The 10,000-nt window shown below is 43.3% G+C and overlaps 2 protein-coding genes across 4 annotated transcripts in view; one reads left to right on the top strand and one right to left on the bottom strand.

Moving 5' to 3' along the window:
* LOC108258466 (lipopolysaccharide-induced tumor necrosis factor-alpha factor homolog) overlaps positions 1–1,916 on the top strand; it is a 4,663-nt gene extending 2,747 nt beyond the window's left edge. For both annotated transcript variants that reach the window (XM_017457124.3, XM_017457125.3), the window contains 2 exons: positions 1–92; positions 175–1,916. The exon at positions 1–92 is cut by the window's left edge and continues 41 nt beyond it. In XM_017457124.3, the coding sequence (XP_017312613.1) occupies positions 1–92; positions 175–280 (198 nt within the window). In that variant the 3' untranslated portion in view covers positions 281–1,916. The remainder of the gene's footprint in view (positions 93–174) is intronic.
* A 4,343-nt stretch (positions 1,917–6,259) lies between these two features.
* The window catches only part of LOC108258451 (uncharacterized), an 11,099-nt gene continuing 7,358 nt past the window's right edge, over positions 6,260–10,000 (bottom strand). For both annotated transcript variants that reach the window (XM_053676315.1, XM_053676316.1), the window contains exons 10-13: positions 9,936–10,000; positions 8,346–8,431; positions 7,441–7,707; positions 6,260–7,343 (exon numbers count right to left, since the gene is read on the bottom strand). The exon at positions 9,936–10,000 is cut by the window's right edge and continues 3 nt beyond it. In XM_053676315.1, the coding sequence (XP_053532290.1) occupies positions 7,324–7,343; positions 7,441–7,707; positions 8,346–8,431; positions 9,936–10,000 (438 nt within the window). In that variant the 3' untranslated portion in view covers positions 6,260–7,323. The remainder of the gene's footprint in view (positions 7,344–7,440; positions 7,708–8,345; positions 8,432–9,935) is intronic.

Here is a 10,000-nt window from a genome sequence, read left to right as displayed (position 1 = left end):
TGTGGTTTCTGCCAGCAGCAGATTGTCACAGTGACTCGACCCGTCAATGGCCTTCTCACCTGGGCGGTTTTTGGAGGACTCTTTCTGTTCTTGTAAGAGATCTCACACTCTCCCACACACAGCTAACGAACAAAACACACACCGCTTTACACTTCCTCCGTCGTGTCTCCGCAGTGTTTGGCCGTTCTGCTTGATTCCTTTTTGTGTCAAGTCCTGCAAGGACATCGAACACACCTGCCCCTACTGCAAGAACGTCATCCACGTGTACAAACGGATGTGAGACGTCTCACGCAGGAGAACCCGGGGAACCTGGAGCGCACCATAGACCTAAATGAAGGCTGTAGAAGAATGAATGATCTTGTTTTTTTTTTCTTTCTTCTTAATATGTCATTAAGAATGTGCAAAATGATTAGTTACATACAAAGAAGTATGTGTTTATGTATTCTTATTATCTTATTATGTATTCCTGCCTCTGCTTCTAGAGTTATTGAAATCTTTGCCGTTCACATGTTCCCGTTTGTGAGAAGTGTTCATATTTTAAAGCGAATTTCTCCGTAAGCCTCGCAATAATCGGACCACTGACATTATCGAACAGCTGTTCGGAAGAAATGAGCGAAACGGTGGAACATCTGCAAAGATGGTGTTCAGGAAAAAGGTAGAAAATTTCAATTGAAATTTAAATCGCTGCCTATGCGGTCATCCAGGATGCTTCAGTGATCACATGATCGTTTACGGCAGGGGTCGGGAACGTTTTTTTTTTTGCTTTCCTCCCAACGAAGCAATACCTTCTGGGCAAATCAGACACAACAGAGCACCAGAGCTTTCAATAAAAGTTTCACATGTTTCAGTCCCGTCTCTACAGACATGAATTCTTTCTTTTCGCCGTCTCCACAAACTAGCTAGGTAGCTAGGTAGAGGTTACCATAGAAACGTAAGTGGTTTGCCGTCGATCGTTGTCGTGACACTTGCGTACAGCGCCGCACGCGTGCACACATTGAATTATAGTATTGTAAACGGACTTTTCATTAACTTCGGTAGTCTGTACAGAGGAATCGTAATTGACTTTGCGTTTGTTTGCTGCAGGAAACTTATCTTTAAAAACACATATCATCGGTATCATCTCATATAAAATCATATCATATGATTTTATATATCATTGAAATTATTTAAATACCAAAATTCATTCATTCATTTAAATTCCAAAATCATATGATATGATTTGATATGACATGATAGCATTTCATGTGATTTTTGATATTTAAATGGCCTCTTTGCACTATAATCTATTAAGTAAGTTTTTCCCCAAAATGAGCTGATTTATGTTCCCTGTTTGGTGTTATGATTCTGAAGCTAGCCCGTATGAAGCTGTTATTATTAACATAAACCAGAAATTCTATCAGCTACTCATCCCTGTGTTTATCCCTGTTGGAAGTTGGAACACAATTGTCCAAGGATGTATGTTTTTCCACGCAATCGAACCATAGTAATGGAGCATCGAGCTTCTAAATGGACGGAAAAGCACCGAGCGACCATAAAACTAGTCCGGCGTCGTACGTATTCCAGCTTTCCGAAGCCTTCCGTGAGGAATCGACCGAAACGTAACGTGATCATATCGATCTGCTTTAATTGTCCCGAGAGAGTTTATAAGAGAAAGTGTTGTAACGATGTCTGATGCGTGACTGAATCGTTTGTCTGAGTCGGTTCATTTCGATGAATCGGAGAATCCCGCTGATAAAAACCAGTCCGAATGATTCATTCAGGAATAGAACCGATTCGATTCTCGAGTTCAACTCACTGATTTAAGGATCCTGTCGCTGAGTACAGTGGTGTTAATTACTTGTACTGTATATATATAGTTATTTGTATTTAATTACAAATGCCTAATTTTAGTTATTTTAATAAACTGTTCACATTTATTTCTTTGTAGTCTCTTATTGAATGTACCATAATTGTTATGCTTATTGATAATGATTGTTTTAAGATAATTAGGGGGGTGGGGGTCTGGAGTACAAATTATCCAGAGGGCCCAGAAACCCTAGCGGCAACCCTGTCCTGACCATCGGTTTAGGGAGAGGTGTGCTAGAGTGAGCGGGTACATAACTGCTGAGGTTGGCGGAGGGGGAGGGGTTGGGGGTAGGGTTAGGATTAGGGGTGGTTGGTTGTGTCTGTCAATCATTTTGGGCATCAATCACCCAGTTACTGATTAGAACAAGCTATCCATCATTTTGTTTGTCAACCTACAGGTTAGATTACGTTTCTACCTAATTAGCGAAATACTGAAATATAGCGTTCCTTTACTTTAAGGGAATCAGTTAGTTATTTATTAGCCTACTCAGCATTCTCCAGATTAAATGAGGTATTGTTAATCACGTTGTCTCGCTCCAAAAATAACCCGAAGCTCGGATATAAACAACGCTGCATTTACAGCTAAATGAAAAAAATAAAAAAACTTCTCTGATGTTTATTTAGACCTGCGGTTGTTATATTATATGATGGACACACATAGTTAGGCTGTAGTCAAGACTGCCATTGTCAAGTCCAATTGAAAGTGTGACCGAGTCAAGATCAGAATTTAAGACTACCAAATCCTTTTTGAGTTAGCTTTAATCGTACATTGCCCCAGTGATTAGGATGTTTCCTAGAAGAAGGAATTACTTCTTGCCAAGCTTTGTACATGCAAAAAGTAAAGACAACATGAAAACATTGTTTTTAAAAACTCTCTGTCGAGTCTAAGATTATATTTAGCAAGACCAATGCCCAACACTGAGAAGACCAAATTGACAGACTGAAGACCGGCGGTCCTACTGACAGTCAGTTCTTGTGATATGATTGGCTAACCCTAACGCTAACCTTAACCCTAACACTAACCCCAACCCCAACCTAACCCCAACCCTAACCCCAACCCTAACCCTAACCTTAACCCCAACCCTAACCCCAACCCTAACCCCAACCCCAACCCTAACCTTAACCCTAACCCCAACCCTAACCCCAACCCTAACCCCAACCCTAACCCCAACCCTAACCTTAACCCCAACCCTAACCCCAACCCCAACCCTAACCTTAACCCTAACCCCAACCCTAACCCCAACCCTAACCCCAACCCTAACCCCAACCCTAACCTTAACCCTAACCTTAACCCCAACCCTAACCCCAACCCCAACCTAACCCCAACCCTAACCCTAACCTTAACCTTAACCCCAACCCTAACCCTAACCTTAACCCCAACCCTAACCCTAACCTTAACCCCAACCCTAATGCCAACCTTAACCCCAACCCTAACCCTAACCTTAACCTTAACCCCAACCCTAACCCTAACCTTAACCCTAACCCTAACCTTAACCCTAACCCCTAACCCTAACCTTAACCCCTAACCCCTAACCCTAACCTTAACCTTAACCCTAACCCTAACCTTAACCCTAACCCCTAACCCTAACCTTAACCCCTAACCTTAACCCTAACCCCTAACCCTAACCTTAACCCTAACCCCTAACCCTAACCCTATATGATTCTTCGAAGCGTCAAATGGTACTTTTCACACCCACAGTTTATGTTCCTGCTACGTGAATACCCAGTATTCGGGTTAATAAACGTGACCATGCACTCCTGCGCCTTTTTGTTTGTCAGTCTCATTACACACCTTCTTAAAGATGTACGTACCAAGTATGTGTGTATGTGTGTGTGGTATGAATAAAATCCCAGACATTCTACATCCGCCATGTTGGCATTGTCATGTGGCCTCCGACATCATCATGAACGCTAAAATCTTAAAAGGACCACCAGATTAAATCAGCCGCACTAACGGCAAAATGCAGACCAGGAAATCGAACTGAATTAGAGATGTAATGTGGGCGGGGTTAACAGGCTGAGGCTGGTTAACGTCCAAAACAACAACCGATCCAGGGAATGGGTCTAAACGAGACTACTGTACAGCACAGGAGTGAGTTCTGTGACATTCCAGAAATAAGTCGACTGCACTTTACTGGAAGTGGAGCAGAACATTCCAGACTCAGCGTGACAAAAGTCTTTGATGAATGTGTTTACACAGGTGTTTGTAAAAAATAAATAAATAAATAATAAGAAGAAGATTAAAGAATTAAGCTTTGTATTGTTCAGCGTTAACACTCGAGCTGTATTTTGGAATAAAGGATCTATAATATACGCTCACACTCATTCACAAGAACTAGTTTAAAAAAATCCTTTCATCAAATCACGATTTTTTTCTTGATCTTTATCCGTTGAAAATTCCTCCCAGTTTCTGTTTACGATTCTCCCTTTGTATATTTCTTCATGTCTAGTCCACATCGGAAATAATATATTTACTTCCTTGGTGTATATATATAATATATAAAGTATTAATAATGTTCTACTGTCATTTTTGCACTTTTATTATTACAAATACTGTGTAAAAGTCTCTGTTTTTCTATTACATGGGTTTTAATTATGCTTAATTCCATTTGACCAATTAGTAAGAATTAAGACATTTTTTTTCTTTTTTCTTTTAAGTATTTCATTGTGTGCCTGTTAAATTGGCCTTCCCTTAAAGCTTATTTTAATGTGATGTTTACTCACACGATCCTGACACGATAAAACCACACAAAGCCTTCATTTCTTATCCAGACCGGATTTTCCCGTTGCATAGCCGACATTATACGCACTCTCTCATGCACACCCAGACAAAGGCGTGGTCTAATTTGATCCCTGAATGATTTATTGGGCTTACTACGACAAGCCGTAATGCCAAACTCTGATCACACACGATCTGTTAAGAAACCGGGATACCTCGTTCGTATCTGAACACACCGCACATATATTAAATGATATTGCGAACATTTATAAAACTGTTTTTAAAAAGTCATTTGTGATGTATGCGACCGGTAGCTAAACTAAGTTTTAGGTTCAGACCTAAAGCGACACTCTTTTCACACTGAGGGACACGACTATTGCAAACGGTGCAAACATTCACGCTCGAGAAGGCAACACGGTACGCTAAGAGCCAGGGGGGTGTAAACTTTTGAACACGGTGTTCGGTGTCAATTGCTCTTGTTTTGTCTCCTGGGAAACGTGTAAACACCTCACGTAGCTTCTGAATGGCAGTACTAAATGAAAAAAATTAAAAAAGATAATCATGTTCAAAAGTTTACACCCCCCCCCCCCGCCCGGTTCTTAATGTATCTTGGCCAATCAGAACACACAGCACCGTGCTTGGCCAATCAGAATTCTACAGTACAGTGCAATCAGTTTAGTGCGGTGTGTTCTGTTCTTTCTAATAATGTGAGGGTGGCATCTGGAATGAGATGCCTGCTCTGGACACGCTTTCTTTTCACACGTTTCGTGTTTGTTACACACAGCGCTGTATCATGAACGATGGGTTTAATCGGCGTGCTGGCTGTGGGACACGTGAAGCCAGACAACCGTATCTTTTCCAAGCGTTGCTTATGCTGGACACACTCAGGCGAAAGCGCTATCTGCGCTGTTCCTCGTACGTGAACCCACGGACACGCAACGACTGGCTCGTGCCACTGTGATTGACAGGGGATAGAAAGTATGCCCCTCCCATAGAGACTAATGGCTAATATGGCTAATCTCGCGCCCTTGGACTCTGAGGCATTGTTCTGTGGCATTCAAGAAATAATTCCCAGAAATAATTTTACTGTCAAAATGCTTGGAGAAGGGCGCACGGTGGCATAGTGGTCAGCATGTTCGCCTCACACCGCCAGGGTCGGGGGTTCGAGTCCCACCGTGGCCCTGTGTGTGTGGAGTTTGCATGTTCTCCCCGTACTGCGGGGGTTTCCTCCTCCAGTCCAAGTAGGCTGATTGGCATGTCCAAAGTGTCCGTAGTGTGTGTATGTGATTATGGACTGGCGATGGACCCTGCCTTGTGCCCCATGCTCCCTGGGATAGTCTCCTGTGACCCTGAAAAGGATAAGTGGTGTAGAAGATGGATGGATATTTGGAGTATGTCAAGCAGAAAACTCCAGACTCTTCAATCATGATGAAATCTTTGATTAATGTCTATAATCTTTGTGCCTTTTCTTGTAGACTAAAAGAAGCTCAAAACAAAACAACTCATGTCTAGTCCATTTACGCCCTGAAATATCTCTTACGCGGTGTAGTATCTGTGCTTTACGGTCACTTCAGCACTTTTTTTCTTCAAGATGTTTCGTATCAAACCGAGTGTAAATTTCACTCTTTCCTCTCACATGCATTTGAATGATTTAGATTGAAAAAAGCGACAACAACAACAACAACAACAAAAAGATTCGTGATTCAATAGAACGTTTATTATAACGTCAGACACGAGCGACTGAGGTCTCCGCGACACCCGACGGCGAGTAAACGTCGTCTAAATAAAACACGAGGGTTAAGACGATGGGAAAACAAAAAAAAATACACATGTAATACACATGTAACACTTTCTACAGAGGCCAAAGATGTCATGACCCACAAGTACCTGCGTAACACGTTTACAATGCATTCGTAAGGTGTTCGACACACTGCTATGATTATTTAAAAGGAAACATATTTATAAAGTGCTAATAGACTGCATTATAATAGACTTTATGACACTTTCTTAAGCCGTGTGTGACATTGACAAAGTGGTTTATGAGCATCTTTAGTCAGTAAGTGAACAGGCTTGTGTTGATACAGGAGAAAGTGTGATTTAATCAGATTTTATTGTGATGTTATATTGATAGGTGATTAATGAACATCGTGGAAATGGATGCCCCCCCGCCACACCCACCCTCCCCTTACAATCATGCACCTCCTTTGCAGTGTGCACGTTCTCACTCTGGAGCGTTTCATACCATTAAAGAAAAGAAAAAAAACAACAACCCAAAAGCCTCGTTTGGAAGGCTGCTGACACCTCGAGGAGAAAACCTTACCCAGAAACCATGAATCGCATCGCGATGATCTTAATCTCATACCCGACCTGATATACAGCGGTACTCGTTGCTGTCCCTTATTCATCAAAACGTATGACTTCATTACTTTATTACATTATTACACGAGTACCGTTTGTGCACACCTGGCTCGTACCGCGCTGTAGGTTTTGTGGTAATACACCAATAACATAAGGATTTACTAATCTAATCACCACGGATACACAAAAGGGAAGAAGAAAAAGAATCTCGGCGAGGACGGACGAGGAGTCCGAGTGGACGAGGAGAGCTGATGTCCGAGCGTAACTCTGCGCTTATTTTACGATCTGATTAAGGACTCGATAATGAATACGGGAGGAATTTTCGACATGGCGTAAAATCCCGCTGGAGTCTTCACTGGAGCGTCGTCCGTGTCGTCCTGGAAGGGTTCACTCGCATGACTTCAGTAATAACGGCGATAAACTGTAAATCAGAGGAAAGCCGTATGAGTCGCGCGTGTGTGAGGCAAATGGTGTTTATTACAACTTCACGTGCGTGTAAAGCCGATCCTACAACTCACCCACGGTGTTGGCTGCAGGTCGCTGGATCACTGTAGGCAGAACCTGCGGCTGGACGACTCGAACAGTCGGATTTGCCCGCTGGATAATCATAGTAGGTGGAGCAGCAGGCTGGATTATGGTGTGTGTTGCCCCGCCGACCACCATTGTCTGCCTAGGGGGCTGGATTACCATCTGAGTCCCGCCGCTGTGGACCACTTGGACCCCAGGCTGAGTCGCCTGAGTGGTATAATAACCGTATCCAGGTCTATACATGGGTGCAGGGCTATCTGTAGAGAAGTGTGAAAAAACAAAACGACGTCACCGTTACTCAGTTCACCTCATCTCCACCGTTAACGTGCATCGATCCCACAGCGCCGCTGAATTCCGATCCGTCCGGACTGCAGCTCTGTTTACACGAATCGTTCTAATACCTCGTCGTTTCCATAGTGACAGCCAGGTGCACGGCGCACGCTAGACACGAACGGGTTAAAAAACGCGTGCAGCCGCCGACGTGGCGACGTGTTCTGCGAGGACATGGTTATATCACGTTTACGGAAGGAGTCTCCAGCGTCAGCGCTCTGTAGCGGTCGGAGGGAAAGCTGTAACGACATCTTCCGGTCAGGAGAACAGGAACAAATTGTTCATTTATTTATTTATTTATTTTTGCGCATGTTGAACATTATTAAACGGAACTATAAGCGGATAAAAAGTACCATGTGTCATCTTTTAATATATAAAACATTGCAATTGTATAAGAAGGAATTAAAAAGAAAAAGACATGCTGTTATATATATATATATATATATATATATATATATATATATAGGAAAATAATGTCCTTCCTAGTGGTAACCGCACGGTCTTGGATTTTTTCCTATAGCAGCGTGTCCCGTGATGAGTGGATACTGGGGTTTGGTGCACAGACCTGTTATGACTTGCTGCACAGGGTTGGGTGGCTGCAGGTTCAGACCGGGGCTGGGATACGGTGGATATGGAGATAGGTTGTTTACACTGGAGGAGGAAACAAAAAAGAAGATGAGGCTCACACTTCCTGTTCTATCAGAGCTGTGGTGTGCGTTTCAAATCTTAAAAGCGAATAATACAACACGTATGACTTTTCCTTCCCACAGGCTGATACGGAGGCACGGAGAACCCGGGAGTGGGACGTACGTCTGGGATGAACGTTAAGAATCAGGTCTGGTATAGAAACCATTTATAGTAATCATTTTATAAAGTCGTAATATAACGTTATTTCTTTATTTTTGTTTTTTTTTATAGTTGTCGCTAATCCTGGTAGTGTTGCTCGTACACTTGATGATGGGGAAGTGGTTAAAGGCTCTGGGTGACTGATCAGAAGGGCAGGAGTTCAAGCCCCAGCACTGCCAAGCTACCAGTGCTGGGCCCTTGAGCAAGGCCCTTAACCCTCAACCGCTCAGTAGCGTGAATGAGATAAGGGCGCGTGTCGCTCTGGATAAGGGCGTCCGCTGAACGCCGTGAAATGTAAAAAATGTCAACGAGACGTGTTTTTGTTTTGCTCCAGTCCTGTCATACCGTCGGTTTATTTCCTGATTGTGTTCACCGGTTCTCTCAGTAGTCTGTCTAGTAGTTTAAACCCTCCTCTGTCCTCGTCTTCTCCACTGTATACGTGTTACACGTTCCCGGGTTCTACTCAACCCCGGGTTTTCACCCCGTGCGTGTATTCTCATTTCCGCGCACGGATGTTCCCCTGCTGACTCCGCCCCCACGCCGTCGATTACAGTGACGATTATCAGACGGCCGTAAACGAAGAACCCGTCCGGTGTGTGTGACAGAAAAAACACGGCAGGGATCGCGAGCGCAGAGCCACGACGCAACCGGTCGAGCTGGATTTCACTCAGTGCAAGTTAGCAGAGGCGCTCACGTGTACACGTGTACGCATCTTACTGTCGCCGTACTGCATGCCGCGTATATATATATATATATATATATATACAGTTCCGTTCGGACGACGTGGACGACAAAGAGCTCGCAAAACGTACGTCATCGGACGCCGCTGTGAACAGACACAGTTTAAAATCCATGTCGGATGAGAGACATGAGAGGAACGGCTCGAGCAATTCTGAACTGCCCATGCAGTACGTGTTGAACGACAGAATGACAGAATATTAGAAAATGGATCACTACCAGGCACGACACGCAAAATACTTGCGTTAATTCCCCCTTTTATTATACACTTTACACCAACATGTACTTTGCACAGTGTCGTTTCTATCCTTAACTCCATCCTCAACGAACCCAAGACCAGACATAGTGATCGTATAAAATAACATAAAAAAGAACCCTCGAGAAATCAAGACGTAAAATCAGCAAAACTACGTAGCGAGACCTCCGTCTTCACTGAACTTCTGTTTAAACCCAGACTGAGTCACAAAATTTACCAACAGTCACACCTGCTATCTTCTGATACATTTTGGGAAAGTGTAAAACAGCTAACACACACACACACACACACACACACACACACACACACACGTACCTGGTTTTCCTGTACTCCGTAGTGTGCTTGAAGTAATCAGTGGTTCTCTTCTCGGAGCAACAATG

The sequence above is a fragment of the Ictalurus punctatus genome, chromosome 26 (genome assembly GCF_001660625.3).
Source record: "Ictalurus punctatus breed USDA103 chromosome 26, Coco_2.0, whole genome shotgun sequence".
Classification (NCBI taxonomy): domain Eukaryota; kingdom Metazoa; phylum Chordata; class Actinopteri; order Siluriformes; family Ictaluridae; genus Ictalurus; species Ictalurus punctatus.
This window is presented reverse-complemented; position numbering and strand designations above follow the sequence as displayed.